Source organism: Equus quagga, chromosome 5 (genome assembly GCF_021613505.1).
Source record: "Equus quagga isolate Etosha38 chromosome 5, UCLA_HA_Equagga_1.0, whole genome shotgun sequence".
Taxonomy (NCBI): Eukaryota; Metazoa; Chordata; class Mammalia; order Perissodactyla; family Equidae; genus Equus; species Equus quagga.
The window spans coordinates 24,380,709-24,400,281 of record NC_060271.1 but is presented as its reverse complement, the minus strand read 5'-3'; the positions used below and the strand labels follow the sequence as shown (position 1 = coordinate 24,400,281).

At 40.6% G+C, this 19,573-nt stretch overlaps 1 protein-coding gene across 6 annotated transcripts in view; it reads left to right on the top strand.

The window, feature by feature from the left end:
* ZBTB8A (zinc finger and BTB domain containing 8A) overlaps positions 1–19,573 on the top strand; it is a 59,042-nt gene that overhangs the window by 692 nt on the left and 38,777 nt on the right. The window contains exons 2-3 of one of the 6 annotated variants that reach the window (XM_046663086.1): positions 645–797; positions 10,808–10,910. Coding sequence is in view for 1 of the 6 variants with exons in the window: in XM_046663082.1 (XP_046519038.1) it covers positions 965–1,007; positions 10,808–10,910 (146 nt within the window). In the remaining 5 variants the exon portion in view is untranslated. Of the gene's footprint in view, positions 1–443; positions 798–817; positions 1,008–1,678; positions 1,750–10,807; positions 10,911–19,573 lie in introns of those variants that run through there. The other 5 variants (XM_046663084.1, XM_046663085.1, XM_046663082.1 and 2 more) reach the window with 5 other exon arrangements.

The window sequence follows — 19,573 nt, the reverse complement described above, 5'->3', positions numbered from 1 at the left end:
CGCTTCCTCGGGAAGCTGGCTCCCGGGGCAGTGGTCCGGTGCATGCTCCATGCTTCGGTTTTGTATCGGGATGCGACAGATCCGCATTAGAACCGAAGGCGGACTGAACTGCACCGAACAAACACTGAGCTGTAATTATTTCATGACAGGAGCGCACAGGCGCCCCTTCTACCCGTGTAGACGGCCCCTTTTGTAAGTTAGCGCTTTGGCTCCTTCCCCTTCAGATGCGCTCATTTATTCTCGATTGTGCCAGGAGCCAGACTCCACATCTTTCAAAGACGTCTTTTCCTTCGATTGTTGCTTTTTTTTAATTGAGATGTAATTGACATATTGCGTTAGTTTTAGTCCAAGACGTGTTTGGAAGCGGGAGATTCCCACCTAGTGGGCTTTTAACCACACACGTCAGTATTACTTCTATTCTTAATAAACGTTTATATTTGCAGAACTTTATTTAGTAAATGGAGTGCTTTCGCCTGTATGAATTGTTTCACATAAAACAACCTCCCAGTCAGACCGATGGTTGTTGCACTTTCCAGATGAGGGAACTCGTTAAGCGTCGAGTTCAAGCCTTAAGCCAGGAGGTGGACGATGGCAGCCTCCCAACCGCCTTGCTTCCTGGTCTTGCTCTTCATTCCCTCCTAAAGGCACCTCCGGAGTCTTATGCAAAGCAAGTCGGTCACATCGCTTCCCTGCTCTGAAAACCTTAACTGAGCTTTATCAGAAAAAAAGTCCAAAATCCTCATCAGAAGAACCAAGGCCCAAACTTCCTCTCCAGTCTAAGCTTCCGCAAGCCTCAGGTGTGGATGGGTTTGTGGGAGCCCAGGAGCAAGAGCCATTCACTGATCACCGGGGATCTCATGTCTTTTTCTTGGGAACCTTCCTGGCCACACAAGCAGTAAATGGAAAGTGAGGATTTAACCTGCAACCCTTGGCCAAGCGGGTACATGTCGGTTAGGCTGTATAGATGTCAGCAGGAGGCATCACGAGTGCCTGGACTCCCAGGTCAGGTAAATTTCTGACACCGTTGAAGAGAGCACCTTGCTAGACCTTATCTCATGTCCTTGAAATTACCAGCCCTGCTGTTGATAATGATTTGGACCCCACAAAAACTTTGTAAGACAGGGTAATCCTTGATTCATCCTCTATCATTTAAATTGTATTTTCTAGATAAAACAATTTCTGTCTAATAGGCTTAACCCTTTCAGTGACATAATTATACATTTATAATATTTAAAGGATTGGATGTAAGTTTTTTGATTCCCCTTGAGGGAAGTTTTTGTCACTTGTTAGCTCGAAATTAGTCAGTGGCTTCCCATCTTACTCAGATTAAAAGCCAAAGGCCCCCAGATAGTCTACAAGGCCCTACAGAAACTGGTCCCATGATGTCCTGCCCGCCCTGTCAATCTGCCCTTCCTTTCTGAATCCATCTCATTGCTCTCCCCAGCCCTCTCTGGTGTTCCTCCAACCCTACTTGCCTGCTGCATCTCAGAGCCTTTGTACTTGCTGTTCCATCTGCCTGGAACACTCTTCCCCGGGATACTCACATGATTGTCTCCTTTGGACTTTACTTAAATGCCATCTTCTCAGTGAGACTTTCCCAACAATGGTTTTGATTCTCTTAAATGTTTTTATACTTAATTCTAAATCTTTCCAGGGTTAAAAGATGTTTATCCACGAAAGAATACAACTCCCGTTCAGTTAGCTGAAGTTCCTTCTGACCCAGGGATTTTTGCTAAGGAGAATAACAAGGTTTGTTTTGGTGACCCTGATGGGACACACTAAATTCTAGATTAATGACTATATATTTTAAAAGAGATGGTCTTCTAGCGCACAGCCTTAATTAAAGTTACACTTGTTACCTAAATCTTCAGTCTACTCATAGAAATACTTGTCTTTTCCAAAGACTTTTGAACTTAATGGTTTTTAAAATATGTAATTGTCTTTTCCATCTACCTTTTTAAAGGTCTTTGAAGTTGATGAGGATCTTGATTTCTTTAATATTCTTAGGATTATTGTAGATATCTAGATCTTACAGATATTTAAAGTGTTTCTGATTGAATTTTGGATGTCCCACATGAATTAGGATAACTTGCTGTTTCAATTTATAAGGCCAATCTATTGCAGGAAGAAAATTTGAAACTATGAGCCATTTCCGTGACCTAAAACGTATTTTGAGAATAACCTTAAACCTTTCTTGATGACTCAAGAGTACTACTATGAGTGCAAGTTATGTTAATACCCAGTAGATGTAAATATTATCAAGTTGTAAATGACTCCCATCTATAGGACAGTTCCTATTTTCTTGGAAAAATTTCTATTTTTGCTCCTTCCTCTCTCTGCGCAATCTATCATAGTTCAGTTTCTCACCATTGCTGCATTGGACAATCTCATTAAGCCTTTAATTGGTCTCCTTGGCCCTGCCTCTCCCACCGTTTCTCTTCCTCCGTGCTGTCTCAGGTTTTCTTCCGGGTATGCAAATTGAGTCATCATCACGATAATCCCTAATATTTATTGAGCCCTAGCTGCATGCCAGGCATTGTGCCTACATTATAGCCAGCAGAAGAGTGCGAGACTTAGGAGTCAGCCTGAATTCCAATGTGTTCTCTTGCTCCTCGTACAATCTTGGAGATTCTCTGTGCCTCAGTTTCCTTTTCTATACAATGTGGATCACAGCAGCAATGACCTTCTTAGGCTGGTAATATCTTAGGTTTATATCTTAGGACTGAAATAAGATAATGAGTGTAAAGTGTTTAGTACAGTGCCTAGTAAACTTTCAAATATTAGCTATTTTGATTGAGATATAACTCATATGCCATAAAATTCACCCTTTTAAAGTGTACAATTCACTGTTTTCAGTGTATTCACAAAGTTGTGCAACCATCACCACCATCTAATTCCAGAACATTTTCACCACTTCATAAAGAAGCCCTGTACCCAGGTATTAATTGTCACTCCTTATTCCCGCATCTCCTTGGCCTCTGACAACCACTAATCTACTCTCTGTCTCTATCCCCTGCCCGTTCTGGACATTGTGTATAAATGAAATGATAAAATATATGGTCTTTTGTGACTAGCTTCTTTCATTTAGCTTGAGGTTTTTAAGGTTCATTCGTGCTGTAGCATGTGTCAGTACTTCATTCCTTTTTATGGCTGAATAATGTTCTATTGTATGGATATACCGCATGTTGCTTATCTATTCACCGGTTGGTGGACATGTGGTTTGGGACATTTTTTGGCTACTATGAATAATGCCTCTATGAACATTTGGGTACAAGTTTTTATATGGACATGGGTTTTCATTTGTCTTGGGTATATATCTAGGAGTGGACTCAGTGGATCATATACCGGTTTTTTGAACGGCTTTATTAAAATATAATTCACATACCATGCAGTTCACCTATTTAAAGCATACAATTCAATGGTTTTAGTATATTCATAGTTAGGTACAGCTATCACCACAGTCAATTTTAGAACATTTTCATCACCTCGAAAGGAAGCTCTGTACCCTTTAGCTATCACCTCCCGCCATCCCTTCCCCCTCCCCTCATTCTCTCCTCCCTAGCTCTTGGCAACCACTCGTTTGTTTCTATAGATTTTCCTCTTGTGGACTTTCATATGAATTGAATCATATAGTATGTGGTCTTTTGCGATTGGCTTCTTTCACTTTGCATAGTGTTGTCAAGGTTCATCCACATTGTAGCATGTACCAGTACTTCCTTTTCACGGCTGAATAAGAGTCCATTGTGTGGATAAACTGCATTTTGTTTATCCATTTTCCCATGATGGACATGAGGTTGTTTCCACCTTTTAGCTAATATGAATAATGTTGCTATAAACATTTGTATACAAGTTTCTATGGGGACACATGTTTTCATTTCTCTTGGATACATACCTAGGAACTGAATTGTGGGGTCCTGTGGTAACTCTGCATTTAATCATTTGAGGAACTGCCTGACTCTTTTCCTAAATGGCTACACTGTTTTACATTCCCACCAGCAATATATGAAGGTTCTGATTTCTCCACATCCTGGTCAACACTTGTTATTTTCTTGTGTGTGTGTGTGTGTGTCTGTGTTTATTTTACCCATCCTAGTGGGTGTGAAGTGGTATCTCATTGTGATTTTGATTTGCATTTCCCTAATGACTAATGATATTAAACACCTCTTTATGTGCTCATTGCTATTTGCCTTACTTTGTTTCTTACTGCTTTTAATCTTATTTATCTTAGCTATTATCTTATTTAATCCTCTTAACAGACTTCCTCTTAACTGTCACTATCCTCATTTTACAAAAAGGAAACTGATTCTTAGAGTTAAGTAACTTGACTAAGTCACGCAGCTAGTCGTTGGTAGACCTATAATCATGCCACCCTTCAAATCCTTTAAGAGTACCCTGAACCTACAAAAGTTGGAGGGGCTTCAGGATCTGGTTTCTAAATACTTTTCTCTTTTCATTTTCCACTGTCGCTCCACGGGCCCTAAGTCTCTAGGCATGTACCAAATTTTTAAAAAAATTATTTTATTGAGGTCATATTGGCTTGTAACTTTGCGTAAATTTCCCCAATTTTTTATCATCCTTGAAGAGGTCATGCTGTTTAATACCTGTCTGTGCCTTTGCCCTTGGTGCTCTGTCTAAAATGCCCTTTGTCCTCTTCTTCATGTATGAACTTCTACTCATCCTTCAAGACCCAACTCAACTGTTACTGCCTTTTGGAAACTTCTGGACAGCTGTGGATACAATCGTTTGCTTGCTTTTACAGTTCCCTTCTACTATGAGTGTTTTCTTCTTTGTATTGTAACTTCGTTTAAAAGCCCATCTCTCTCCCTTTCTGTTTCTCTCTTTCTCTGATTCTCTCTCTCCTGATAGACATTGAGGTGTTGGAAAGCGCTGACCTTTGACATGTCATCATCTTTGTATTCCCAGGGCCAGTGATAGCCTGGCACAAAGTAGGTGCCCAATAAATCCATATTGAATGAATATATTTCACCTTTCAGTTTGAATATCTGCCCTCTCATAAAAAATAGAATAAAAGATTTTTGCTTTAAAAAAAAAGGAAAAGAAAACATGTATGGCTTATGAAGTTCATAGCAGTGTAAAAGTAATTACTGAATCAAAGGGTGAAGTTGCTTTCTTTCAGTTGTTTTACTCACCCTTCAGAAAACCTCCACTGCTTCGAGTCGCTGGCTCTCAGCAGCATCTGAAACATCAAAGATGTAACAGACACCTTTGTATCAGCTTCAGTTCCCTCTATCGCACTGGTGCTGATGGATAAGGTGCAACCTATGGTTCTTACAATTTCACAATATTTGGGGGAAGCTTTATTCCAAAATCTACAATGTATTTTTCATCATCAGAAGACACTTAACTGATGTATAATACTGTACATCTGAAATTATACAATGTTATAAACCAATACAACCTCAATTAAAAAAAGCCAAAAATATACTATCTTTAAGAGAGTAAAAAAACCAAAACCCAAAGAATAATTTTTTATATTTTTCCAATTTTGTGTGACGAGAAATTATGACTTTATAACTAGCTGAAAAGAAAGAAAAGTGCTCTTTTCTTTCAAATGCCTATTGTCCAGGCCTATTTCCAGTAGCATTAAATATTCAGTTGGGGAACTTTCTGAATGATTTCTCTGATCAAAACAAAACATTTAGAGGCCAGCCCAGTGGTGCAGCCGTTAAGTTCGCGCACGTTCTGCCACTCAGTGGCCCGGGGTTCGCCGGTTCGGATCCTGGGTGCGGACATGGCACCACTTGGCACGCCATGCTGTGGTAGGCGTCCCACATATAAAGTAGAGGAAGATGGGCACGGATGTTAGCTCAGGGCCAAGTCTTCCTCAGCAAAAAGAGGAGTATTGGCAGATGTTAGCTCAGGGCTAATCTTCCTCAAAAAAAAAAAAATTAGAACCACCCATGAAAATATAAAGTAGGAAGACTCTAATTAAGCCTCCTTCCCAATTTTTTCTTTAATGAGTAACACTTTACTAGTGATGGTGGTGGTTTGAGTCATCACATTGACAGTTCCCAATAACTCTTGGAGAGTTCTATTTCATTCAGCTTGTACACCTTTCCACCTGATCAGGGTCATGTGTATTTTTATCTAATTGGTGAATTTTTTTTTTTTTTTGAGGAAGATTAGCCCTGAGCTAACATCTGCTGCCAATCCTCCTCTTTTTGCTGAGGAAGACTGGCCCTGAGCTAACATCCGTGCCCATCTTCCTCTACTTTATACATGGGACACCTGCCACAGCATGGCTTGCCGAGCGGTGCCATGTCCACACCCGGGATCCGAACTGGCGGACCCTAGGCCGCCAAAGCGGAACATGTGCACTTAACCGCTGTGCCACCAGGCTGGCCCCTAATTGGTGAATTTGATTCTCTTTCCTTTTACTTTCTGCATTGGTCAGAATTGAGTAAATATTTGAAATTACCAAGAAAAAAAAAAAAAGACACCAGCAAACCAAACCAGGCCAGAATTTTATCAAAGACCTTCTTAATATGTACATTAGAATAGTATTCTAATCCTAACACTAAAATTTTAGACTTTCAAGATTTATAAGATTACAAATCTTACAGACTACAGATTCCATTCTCATGAAATCTCCTCTGTCATAACACTTTAAAAATCTGAATAACGAAACAACCTAAGTGTCTCAAGGGATGAATGGGTAAAGAAGATGTGATATATGTGTATAAACTAATGGAACGATATTCAGCCATGAGAAAGAAAGAAATCCTATCATTTGCAACAACATGGATGGACTTTGAGAGCATTATGCTCAGTGAAATAAGCCAGACAGAGAAAGACAAATACTGCGTGATACCACTTACATGTGGAAACCAAAAAAAAAAAAAGTCAAACTCATAGAAACAGAGAAGAACAGTGGTTCACTGGGGGTGGGGAAAATAGGGAGAGGTTGGTAAAAGGGTACAAACTTTCAGCTACAAGATGGATAAGGTCTGAGGATAATGTAAAACATAGTGACTATACTTGATAACACTGTATGGTATAATTGAAATTTGCTAAAAGAGTAGAACTTCAGTGTTCTCATACACACACGAAAAGATAAATATGTGAGATGATGGATGTGTTAATTGACTAGACAGTGGGAATCCTTTCATAATGTGTCAAATCACCACGATGTAGACTTTAAATATCTTTATCTTACGATTTTATGTCAGTTACATCTCAATAAGGCTGAAAAAATCTGAATAACAAACATTATTTGTTATTTGTTACGTTATTGTTCATAGAGCATAATTAATGAGGTAGCATTTTTGAAATGGAAAAATGGCAAAAATTGCTTCTAAAGAATAATTCTTAGAGTGAGGTCTACCATAACTAGTTAGAGTAACTCCAGCTAGCTGACTAGTTAGAGCAGAGCTTTGCTATCCTCCAGTACACTGCAGTTTTGAAGGGATCACTCTCTCTGGGTACACAAATAGGATGTAAGCAGTCGATTTTTTTGTGTGTTCACCTTTGTATAAGTTAGCATTCTACAGGCTACAAGAAAATGTGTGGTAATAAAATTCTAAAATGTTTACATTTTGTTCTCAGTTAAAATAGTGTTTTAAAGGGGTCTGCATAATTAATAATAATAATAGTGATTATTATTATTACTATAATGATTGCTAACATTTATCAAGGGCTTGTTATGCGCCAGGCACTATTGTAAGTACTTTACTTAGATTTTCTTTCCATTTACTCTCTCCCACACCTCTGTCAGGTACTATTACTATTCCCATTTTACAGATGAAGAAACTGAGGCACAGGAACGTTAGCTTCCCTTGCTACCCAGGCAGGCTGATCCCGGGGCCTGTACCCCTGAGCGCACTGCCCAACACTACCACTCACAGACTACTCACCCTTGTGCTTAGATTTTGAGGTAAATGGTGTACTAATATGTTGTCTGGATCTCGCTGCAGGAAAGAGAAACCACTCTGGTGTTTTCATGTGTTTACTGAACGGAATTGAGTGCTTACAAAATCATTGGAACGGCTGGGAGGAGAGGGCTCCAGGCTGGGCCTTCAGAAGTGCTTCCCAGAACCAGACTGCCAACCAGGCCTTCCAGGCGAGGGAGTCAGGGAGCCACCACTGGCACTGCCTGAGTTCCAGATGACGTTGTTAGCTGTAATTCAAGGGTCAAGAAATTGCTGCCCCGAGACTGCCCCTGAACACCCACCAACTAGTGATGGTTGTCTCCAGCAAACTTGTCTCTTGACAGCCGTGAGGCTCTGGACGCTGGAATGCTGCTGCAGAGAAACCCAATGTTTCCATAAACGTGCTTGCCAGTATTAACAGCCCAAACAGCAGAAAGATGGTTTCCGCCTCGTTTCTGCTTTCCAAATCTCACAGAAGAACGTCTGGTGGTTGGACCCCATTTCCCATGAGGAAACTTAACTGTAAAGGAGTCTGGGAAACGTACTTTTAAACTTTCCAGAAGGATGTTAGAAAGGTTGCTGAGGGTTGATACACAAATCTACTCTGATATCTGCTAGGGTAGAACTTGGTGGTTATCTCTAACAATGACATTTCATCCATATGTGAACACTGTTTAAGGCACAGACTGTGTTCAGAAAGCACGGAATTAGCTCTTGCTTGCCCCTGCACAGACCCGGGACACTGGATGGTTCTAGTTCTTGGGAGCACTGTCAAAACAGTGAGGCTGAAGCTATCAAAGTGAATACCCTTTCCCCAGTGCGCTCCTAGCCACTGGGGCTACGTGGTAGATGAGCAAAATTACTAATTTTGTTTTCCCAACTACAAAATCTTAGTTTATCCCTAAATTTGATCCTGCTGTTTTAATTACGGGTGTTTCTTAAAATCCTTTTCATAGCCAATTCTCTTCTTTATTGTACTTTAAATGTAATACTTAAAAAGTGTTGGTAGGGGCCAGCCCAGTGGCGCAGGGGTTAAGTGCGCACGTTCCAATTTGGTGGCCCAGGGTTCGCTGGTTCGGATCCCGGGTGGGGACATGGCACCGCTTGGCAAGCCATGCTGTGGCAGGCGCCCCACATATAAAGTAGAGGAAGATGGGCAGGGATGTTTGCTCAGAGCCAGTCTTCCTCAGCAAGAAGAGGAGGATTGGCAGCAGCTGTTAGCTCCAGGCTAATCTTCCTAAAAAAAAAAAAGAAAAAAGAAGGAATCACATTACATTTTATGGAATACTCAGAATACAGTATGGAATTCAGGTCATCTTGGGTATTTTCTCTATCGATTTTGAATGATTTAAGTTGCCAGAATTCACACTGCGTTATGAGTGGGTGGTTGACACATTTGTTTTCCTAATTTAAGTATATTTGAGCAGTTCTCCTTTCTCTGGTGGTGTTTTCAGGATGCTCATTTAAAAGTTATTTCAACTTGTTTTCTTCTTTACACTTGCCTATATTTTCTAAATTTTCTATAAGTGTATAATACTTATGCAATCAGAAAAAAGTACACATTATTTGAAAAGGTGATTCCATTAATTTAGTCAAAATTATTTTGGCGGGAAGTCTTAGCTTAACTGAATTGGTTTAAAAGCATCAAATTCCTTTTTCCGCTGCCAGTTGACATACAGCCTTAACAGTTTCTATGTTAACAAAACTTCATGGTCAATGAAAAAAGTACTTGAATAGATTTTTTTTATTTTTGTAATTAAAAAATTTGGAATACGTGTAGTAGAAACTGAAACTTCTTTATAACAAGAGTGAATTGTTACAGCTGCTGTTTCAAATTGTGGTAGACTCTGGGACAATTTGGCAAATCGAATAAGAGTCATAAAAAATTGGGTGACTGCAGTGGGGCGTTCTGAACATACATAGTAGGATTTTTTTCCCCACTTCCTTCTTTTTTTTAGGGGGGCGGAGATTAGCCCTGAGCTAACACCTGCTGCCAATCCTCCTCTTTTTGCTGAGGAAGACTGGCCCTGAGCTAACATCAGTGCCCATCTTCCTCTACTTTATATGTGGGACGCCTGCCACAGCATGGCTTACCAAGTGGTGCCATGTCTGCACCCGGGACCCAAACTGGCGAACCCCAGGCCACTGAAGCGGAACGTGTGAACTTAACCCCTCTACCACCGGACCGGCCCCCCACTTCCTTCTTAACCATACAGTTTTAAAGACATGTTGAATTTTTCAAGTTGAATCTTTAAAGCTATTCTGTTTGGTTTTCTTGCAAATCATATTGATGCCACTTGCAGGAAAAGGGAAATAGTACGTATGTTGCTGTCTTGGTATCTCATCTGCTAGCCTGCCTTTGAATAGCTGTTGTCTTAAGAAGTCTATGTTATTGTCAAAGTTAAGAAGTATGTTTGCTTTCAATTTGCCATTATATATTTTAATATCAGAAACCTCTTCTTGCAGATTTTAATATTGAGGTTCAGGTTAAAAATAAATAAATGTCCATTAACTAATAATCTGTGCCAGATTATCTATTTTTACATGCTAAAAAATGATACCTAATAAGTGGTCCCATTTAATTTATCTAAATAAATATTATGGGGGGCCGGCCCAGTGGCGGAGCCGTTAAGTTCGCACGTTCCGCTTCTCGGCGGCCGGGGGTTTGTGGGTTTGGACCGCTTGGCACGCCATGCTGTGGTAGGCGTCCCACGTATAAAGTAGAGGAAGATGGGCATGGATATTAGCTCAGGGCCAGTCTTCCTCAGCAAAGGAAGAGGACTGGCAGTAGTTAGCTCAGGGCTAATCTTCCTCAAAAAAAAAAAAAATAAATAAAAATAAATATTATGTACCTTAGCCAATGTTTTTGTCTTTTATTACAAAAATACATTGTAAATAGCTATTTTCTCTCTCTACAGGACAATCCTTCACACACAGACTGTGTTTGACTTGGAATCTTCCCTTTTTCACTCCATTCAATTGGCTTAGCAGGATTTCAAGAGCAGCATTTGTAATTTCCAGGTATGAAAAATTTTCATTCTTGATATTACATCTAACTTAAATACATAGATAAAAAGTAGAATTTTGCAGTTGTAGATTTTATAGAGCAGAGAATGGATTTATTACATGCAAATTCACTATAAAACATTCAGCATTCTGATCTTCCTGGCCACGTCTCCCAGTTTGCTTATTGCTACATTTTTATTCATTGCCTCTCTTGTGTATGTATCTCTTCCGTTCTACCTTAATCAAAGACTCATATTACATCAGGGCTGGAGACTATCTAGACCAATCCCCTCAATTTGCAGAGAAGGAAAGTAAGCCTAGAAGGGTAGATACTGGTCCGTGGATGGATAGCTAATTTAGTGGTAGGACCACCGTCAGAGCTCCGATCTCCCAGCTCTCCCCGCGACAGTGGTGACGGAGTATCGCTCAGCAGTTACATCCTGCAGCTTTGGACTCACTATCTGGGTTAATACCCTTTTCTGTAAGATGAGGCTAGTAATACCACCTACCTGATAGGTTGTTGTGTGGGGGGATTAAAGGAGACAATGCATGTTGCCACTGTCATTGTTGCCTGTGGCCCTTTCCTTTCTCACCGTGTTGACCCCGTCACTGCTTCTTGAGACTCCCCACCCTTGGCTGACGTGTCACGGTGCTCTCCTGAGTCTCCCTGTAATTCCGTGTCTGTGACACTGGCTTCTCTTCCCCATCCTGCTCCACAGTTGTGGGCAGTCCTCCAGGTCTCGTCGCAGCCCGTGTTTCCTCTGTGCCCCTCATCTCTACTTGCAGATATCTCCCATATCTGCATCTTCACGTCTGCCTTCCCCTCTGAGCTGCAGATCAGCATTTCCAGTGGCCCAGTGGCCATCTCTACCTGATTTCTCACTCACCTCAAACATACTTAAACGAAATACTTAAAACAAAAGTCATCGCCTTTCCTCTAAACCAGTTCTTCCTCCTGACTTCCTAATTTCTGTTAGTGATACACCTAGGCTTTAAAAATCACTGTGTTCTCTTTATATCTCCCTAGCCTTCCATAGCCCATCAGCCATCAAGACCCATGGATTTATTTCCCATTCAAGTCTTTTGCATCTTTTTCTTCCTTTCCATTCCTGCCGTCATCACCGTGTTCATTCAGGCCACTAACCAGACTGACAATTGCAATAGAATAGCTATTTGGTCACCTGGAAGTAGCTTGGTTAGTTCTCTTTCTCTCTTTCTCCCAAGAAATACAACCCTGTTGATTTTTCATAATGGAATGTCAACTTGTCACTTATTCATGTTGCACATGAATCTTGATTTAAGTAAAGCCACAGAATAGCATTGCTCTGGGAGCTCCCAAGATATGTTAATCTTGAATTACGACCTAGATCTGGCTAAATGTGAGACTGATAGTTAATATTTCACCCACTTGTTTGACAAACTTTAAAAAATTTTATTTTTAAATATAGTCATATGACTCAAAACTCAAAATATTGAAAAGTATGCCATGTAAAGGCTCCCTCCCGTCCTTGTCTCCTGTCTCCCAGCTTCCACCTCACCTCTAACTGGCAACCACTGTTCTAGGTTTCTTGTTAATCCTTCCAGAGTTTCCATTATTTTTTCCCTTGTATTACATATGTAGATATGCTCTATTCCTTGCTTTTTAAAAAATTAGCTATGTATCATAGCCATCTTTCCATATAACTATCCCCCATTGATGGTCATTTTTCTAATCCTTTGCTATTGCAAACAGCGCTGCAGTGAATAACCGTGTACACGTGTCATTTCGATCATGTACCAGTGTACCTGCAGGATAAATTCCCAGAGGTGAAATTGCTTGGTCAGAGAATATAGGCATTCGTAATTTTGAGAACTATTGCCAAAATTGCCCTCCATGGGGTCATACCAATTTATACTCCCACCAGCAATGATTGAGAGTGGCTGTTTCTCCAGTCTTATCAATATTATCAAACTTGGGGATTTTTGCTGACTTTGAGAGGGGAAAAACGATACATCAGTGTGGTTTTAATTTGTATTTATGGGGTTTAGTGGTTGGGTTTGCGCACTCAGCTTTGGCTGCCTGGGGTTTGTGGGTTCAGATCCTGGGCACAGACCTACGTACTGCTCATCAAGCCATGCTGTGGTGGTGTACCACATATAAAGTAGAGGAAGATTGGCACAGATGGTAGCTCAGGGACAGTCTTTCTCAAGAAAAAAGAGGAAGGTGCACGGTAGATGTTAGCTCAAGGCCAGTCTTCCTCACTAGAAAAAATAAAATAAAGTAAAATAATTTGCATTTGTGTTTTTATGACTGAGGTTGAACATCCTTTCAGATGATTAGGGACATTTGTATTTTTCTATGAACTGTCCTTTGTCTTATTTTGTCTTAGGTTATTGTTCTTTTTCTTGCCAGTTTCTTAGAAGCTTGGTATATAGGGAGATTACCCTTTTCCCTGATAGATATTTTTGCCATTTTTTTCATTTGTCTTTTGCCTTTGTGGTATTTTTTTGCCATAGAGAATTTTGTTTTATCTTTATGTAATCAAATGTATCAATCTTTCATTTTGTGGCTTTTGTATTTTGAGTCATGGTTATAAAGCCTTTTCCATGCTGAGTTTATATTCTCTCTTAGAACTTTTATGTTTTTGTTTTCACATTTAAGTCTTTGATCCGTATGGAATTTATCCTGGTATAAGGTGGGAAGTGTAAATCGAGCTTAATTTTTTTTCTAGAAGGCTAAAAATTGTCACAGTGCCATTTTTTAAATTGCTCCGCTTTTCACCACAGTTTCATCATATATTAAATTTCCACATATATTGGGGTATATTTCTGGATTTTCTGATATATTCCACTGGTCGGTCTTTGTTACCAGCATCACAGTTTTAATTTTTGAGGAAATATAATTTTTTATCTGTTGGTGCTAATTCCTTCTCTTTATTCTTCTTTTTCAGAATTTAACTGGTTGTCCTTGTTTATTTATTTTTCCATAAAAACTTAGCATCAACTTTTATTGATCTTAAAATAACCTGGTGGTATTTTTACTATGATCATGTTGTATTAGAAAATAACTTAGAGGGGCCGGCTCCGTGGCCGAGTGGTTAAGTTTGTGCGCTCTGCTGCCTCGGCCCAGGGTTCGGATCCTGGGTGCGGACATGGCACCGCTCGTCAGGCCACGTTGAGGCGGCGTCCCACATCCCACAGCTAGAAGGGCCTGCAACTAAGATATACAACTGTGTACAGGGCGGGTTTGGGGAGATAAAGCAGAAAAAAGATTGGCAACAGTTGTTAGCCCAGATGCCAATCTTTAAAAAAAGAAAGAAAAGAAAATAACTTAGAAAGGGCTGACATCTTTTTTTTTTTTTCAGATTTTTTTTTTTTTTTTCCTTTTTCTCCCCAAAGCCCCCCGGTGCATAGTTGTATATTCTTCGTTGTGGGTCCTTCTAGTTGTGGCATGTGGGTTTGATGAGCAGTGCCATGTCCACGCCCAGGATTCGAACCAATGAAACACTGGGCCGCCTGCAGTGGAGCGCGCGAACTTAACCACTCAGCCATGGGGCCAGCCCCAGAGCTGACATCTTAATATGCTGAATCTTCCTTTTCAAAGGGCTTGGCTTTCCATAGTCTTCTTTTGTGTCTGTTTGTTTTCTTCATGTGACTCTTGTGCATTTCTTGTTAAATTTATTCCTAGGTATTTTATATTTTTTATGCTATTATAAACAGGAGTCTTTTATTCCATTATATCTCTTACCTAGTGTGGGGTATTTTGTATATATGAAGGTTATTGATGTCTAATATTCTATGAGCTCCTTCCCCCTGTGAATGCTGCTCTTGTTTGTGGTGATTTTGCAGTTGATTCTCTTGCATTTTCCAAGTATACAGTCATATTATCTGCAAATAATGATAATTTTATCTCCTACTTTCCAGTAGTCCTTTCTCTGATTTCTTTCTTAAGTCTAATCGCATTAGCCAATGCCTCCAAAATGGTGTTAAATAATGGTGGTAGTAGTGGGCATTTTTGTTCTGTTGCTAACTTTACTGGAATGCTTCTGTGAAGATTTTGGACTTAAATAGATATATTTTATCACCAACAAGCTTTTATTGAGAACAGATTATAGACGAGATTCTATGCCATAAAATAGATATTAAGAAAAGAAAATGGGTATGACTCCTCCTGCCTTCAAAGAGCTTACAGGAGAAGACAGACACAAACATTAGTGTTACAGGTGTCACAGTAAATTATGTACAGGATACAATGGAGACACCAAAAAGGAAGATAGCTAAGCAGCTTGAGCCTCATGTCAAGATAAAATTCCAAAGAATGATGTACTCGAAGCATATTAACTTAGTTTGCTATTGAAATGTTTTCATTGAATTAATTACAGAATGACCTTGACTTTAGAAGCAACATATAGGGAAAGTCATATAAAGAGCCTTTGTTAGTTCAGTAAGGACACTGGTGAAGACATTTATTGAATGCCTCTGACATACCGAACATTAAACAAAGCCTGGGCGTACACATAGACATGGTCTCTGCTCATACAGATGTTATAGTGTAGCAGGGGAACATACATTAAAACAGGCAGATGAAATGCAATCCAGCGATTGCCGTGAAGTACATATAGAAGGTGCAGTGGGGCCATGGAGGAAATAGCAATTAACGTCAGCCCAGGGAAGTCAAGGAAAGCTTCCCAAAGAAGGCCCTGTTTGAGTGAACTCTAAAGGAGGACTAAGGGTTTCTCAGATCGAGAAGGATGGAACAATGTGTATAAAAGCTTGGCAGCATGAAGAGTATAGCATGCCTGGGAACTGCCATATAGTTTAAGAATGGGAGGTGAGCCCAAGCTCCCGACTGCTTCTCAAACCTTTGTGTTTGTCTATGCTGCCGCCTTTGTTCTTAGTGGCTCCCAGGAGATTAGGGTGTGCCAAGACCCATCAATGTCCCAAAGGCATGAGAATGCCCACACACCTGTTCAGGCTCCCAGAGGACTACTAATTTGCCTGCCCCTTCAGCTCCCCATGCAGACTAATTGGAAGCCTGACCTTCAGGCAGCCGTGAAAGTTGGAGTGCTAGATATGTGGACAAGCTCCTTCTAGGGAGAAGCTGGAAACTTGGTTTTTCTATTGTAGCAAGCCAGGGGAGAAGGTGAGGGTTGTGCCCACCAGCTCTTTCAGGCTCCTGGGAGGATTCCAGGCAGCACCCACATGCTGATTAGAAGCTGGACCCTCAGGCAGCAGCTGGGAAAGTGTGAAGTCAAATCCCTTCCAGGGAGAAACTGGGAGATGGGGGTTTTTCCTGCTCCCTCTGCACTGGGCCTGGGGGGTAGGGACCAAGGGAAGTGCTGAGTGCCTGTTTAAAAACTGCTTCTTTGTTTAGTAGAGTCCTGTGGGACTCATGCATGCAAGCCCCTTTGACCATCAGAGCTAGGAGATTTGGGGGCCCATCCTTCAGGTGGCAGCCAGAAAAATTCGGGTGCTAGATGTGTGGACAAGCTCCTTCCAGGGGAAACTTGCAACTTGGTTTTATTAGTGGAGTGAGCTAGAGGGAGACAGAGGGGGAAGTGTTCACCAGCTCTTTGGGGCTGATTTGGGGGGCCCAATCCCTGGGTGGCAGACTTAAAAGTTGGAGTGCAAGATGTGTGGTCCAAATCCTTTGTTCCTCAGGGAGAGTCATCCAATATGGAGTCACTAACTCGTTTCTGGATTTCTCTTGGGGGAATTGACCCACGTTTAGCTGTCTATTTTGTGCACCTGTAGGAGGACGGAAAGTCAGGCGCTTCCTCTTCTGCTGTCTTGGTGACCTCCTCTGTAACTTCTTTAGCTTAGGGCTGCAAAGGACTTTATTGCTTTAAGTAGGTTTTCACTCCCTAGAAAATGGTGCTACCAGAATGATTCATCCCTAAGAATTCTAGATAAATAGGATTTTACCATGCCTACTCCATCACAGTGCCAGAATCTTTACTACTTTTTTAGTATGATTGGTATGTTAGAATTTTTATTTTATAAGCTGTGATGCAACCATAATGCCCTTTGGCCCCTTTAAGGCTGGAGCTCTGTTAGCTAAGTGGAAATGCAACACAGATGTCTAAGTAAATGAGGCAAAGTGCCTGTTTTCAACAGAATTATTCAGAAGCAAAATGAAATTCTTTCTTTATTTGCTGTTTGCCAGATATATCTGACAAATCCCCTAACCCACCCAGGCCTTTGGCCTATACTTCTTTAGGAAAGAGGATGCGTTCCTCTGTCTATAATCTCTTCACATCCAGAAAAGGCTAAATATATCATAAGTACGCATGTTCAACAGCAAAATATACCTAAAACAGTTGACACGTACAGTGAAACCAATAGTTTCTATCATTTTGAGAATGAAAAAAAAACTTATACTGACATCTTATAACTTGATTTATTTCAGGATCTTATTGTAAGAAACATGAACATATGTAGTATAATATTTAATTACAACAAAATAGTTTATAAGTGTAGAAGTTGGAACAATCCTCAGAGATCCAGTCCACTACTCCCCGAGTGCAGTCACCCTAAATCAGTGACATTCTGCCTCTGCTGCGACAGCAACATAGAACTTGTTGCTTTGCAAGGGGGCTTATTCTGCTGTTGACCAGCTTGACTCAGTATTTCCCAATTTTTTTTTTTTTTACCAAAACCCACAGTAAGAAATACATTTTACCTAATGACCCAATACAAACATACCTGTGATTCTGCATGTTAATCTCTCTCTCTATCTGAAACAAAAAATCATGCAAAAATTCTTATACTTGCAATATAAGCTCTAATATTTCAAATTTTAAATTTTATTTTGTGTTCTTTAAAATCCTAGTTGTGGCCCACTAACCTGATTTCAGAACCCACTAATGAATTGAGGCAGCACTGTGATAACTGTTGACTTAAAACTTACCAAACCTTAGTTTGCTTGTGTATACATGTGAAGGGTGCCTGAACTCAAAAAATCCCATTAGGTTCTCATTTTTAAAAAGCTGTCCTTGGGGCCATCCCCGTGGCTGAGTGGTTAAGTTCATGCCCTCCGCTTTGGCGGCCCAGGATTTCAATGGTTTGGATCCTGGGTGTGGACATGGCACCGCTCATCAAGTCATGCTGAGGCCGCATTCCACATGCCACAACTAGAGGGACCCACAACTAAAAATATACAACTATGTACTGGAGGACTTTGGGAAGAAAAAGGAAAAAATAAAATCTTTAAAAATAATAACAATAGGGGCTGGCCTCGTGGCCGAGTGGTTAAGTTTGCGCGCTCCGCTGCAGGCGGCCCAGTGTTTCGTTGGTTCGAATCCTGGGCGCAGACCTGGCACTGCTCATCAAACCACGCTGAGGCAGCATCCCACATGCCACAACTAGAAGGACCCACAACGAAGAATATACAACTATGTACTGGGGGGCTTTGGGGAGAAAAAGGAAAAAATAAAATCTTTAAAATAATAATAATAATAACAATAAAATGAAATAAATAAAATGAAAAGCTGTTCTTTATTTTGAGCTAACATCTGTCTCCCTTTAGTCCAGTCCATTGGTCCATTTTGCTTTTCAGAATCACGCTGAACATTCATTCAACAAATAGTGATTGAGCACATATGCCAGACATTATGCTCTGTACTAGGAATGCTGAGGTGAGCAAAACAGAGTCACGGCCTTTGTGGAGCTTACATGCTAATGCTCAGGCCAGAGGACTAGTCTACTGAAGCTACTAAAAGAGTAATTCTGCTTCCTCTTCCACAAAACTGCCCTGCAGTATGGAAGAGAACTATCATGTTTCCTTTTAATCCTTTTTCTCGATTTCTAAATGATGCCTCATATGACATAGTTTCTATGACAATAGCTATTGAGTTATGGGGATCAACTAAAACTTCCCATGTTAACCATGAGGTTGTCAAGATAACCTCTGATGAAGTGACATGGAAGCAAAGACTTGTATAAAGTTGGGGAATAAGTTATGTGAAGACCTGGGTGAGAAGTGTTCCTGACGCAGGGGCCATCAGGGGTGAGTTTGGTGCTGTGGGAAACTTCAAAACTAGTGAGGTTAGGGGCTGGCCCGGTGGTACAGCGGTTAAGTTCTCACGTTCCACTTTGGCTACCTGGGGTTCACTGGTTCGGATCCCAGTGCGGACATGGCACCGCTTGGCAAGCCATGCTGTGGCAGGCATCCCACATATAAAGTAGAGGACGATGGGCACAGATGTTAGCTCAGGGCCAGTCTTCCTCAGCAAAAAGAGGAGGATTGGTTGTAGATGTTAGCTCAGGGCTAATTTTCCTAAACAAAAACAAAAACAAAACAAAACTAGTGAGGTTAGAGCTGGGGTCAGGGAGATGGGAGGAAAGGAGATCTTGCAACCCTTTTAGACCAGGGTAAAGATTTTGGATTTCTTTCCAAGTGAGGTGAAAGCCATTGGAGGTTTTGTGTAGAGGAATCATGTGGTCTGACTTACATCTGAATAGATCCCTCTGTGAAAGCAGAGACCAGTGAGGAAGCTCATACAGTAGTCTGTTTACTCAAGTGTTCTTTTATGATTCCCAGTAGATTTTTATCATTTTCTTTATAAAGTTCCTGCATATTTCTTATTAAAATATTTAATTTCAACTATTTTTTGTAAAAGGGATCTTTGACTGTATCTGCTGACTAGCTATTCATTTTTGTGTATTAATTTTAGAACTGGCTATAATACCAAATTCTG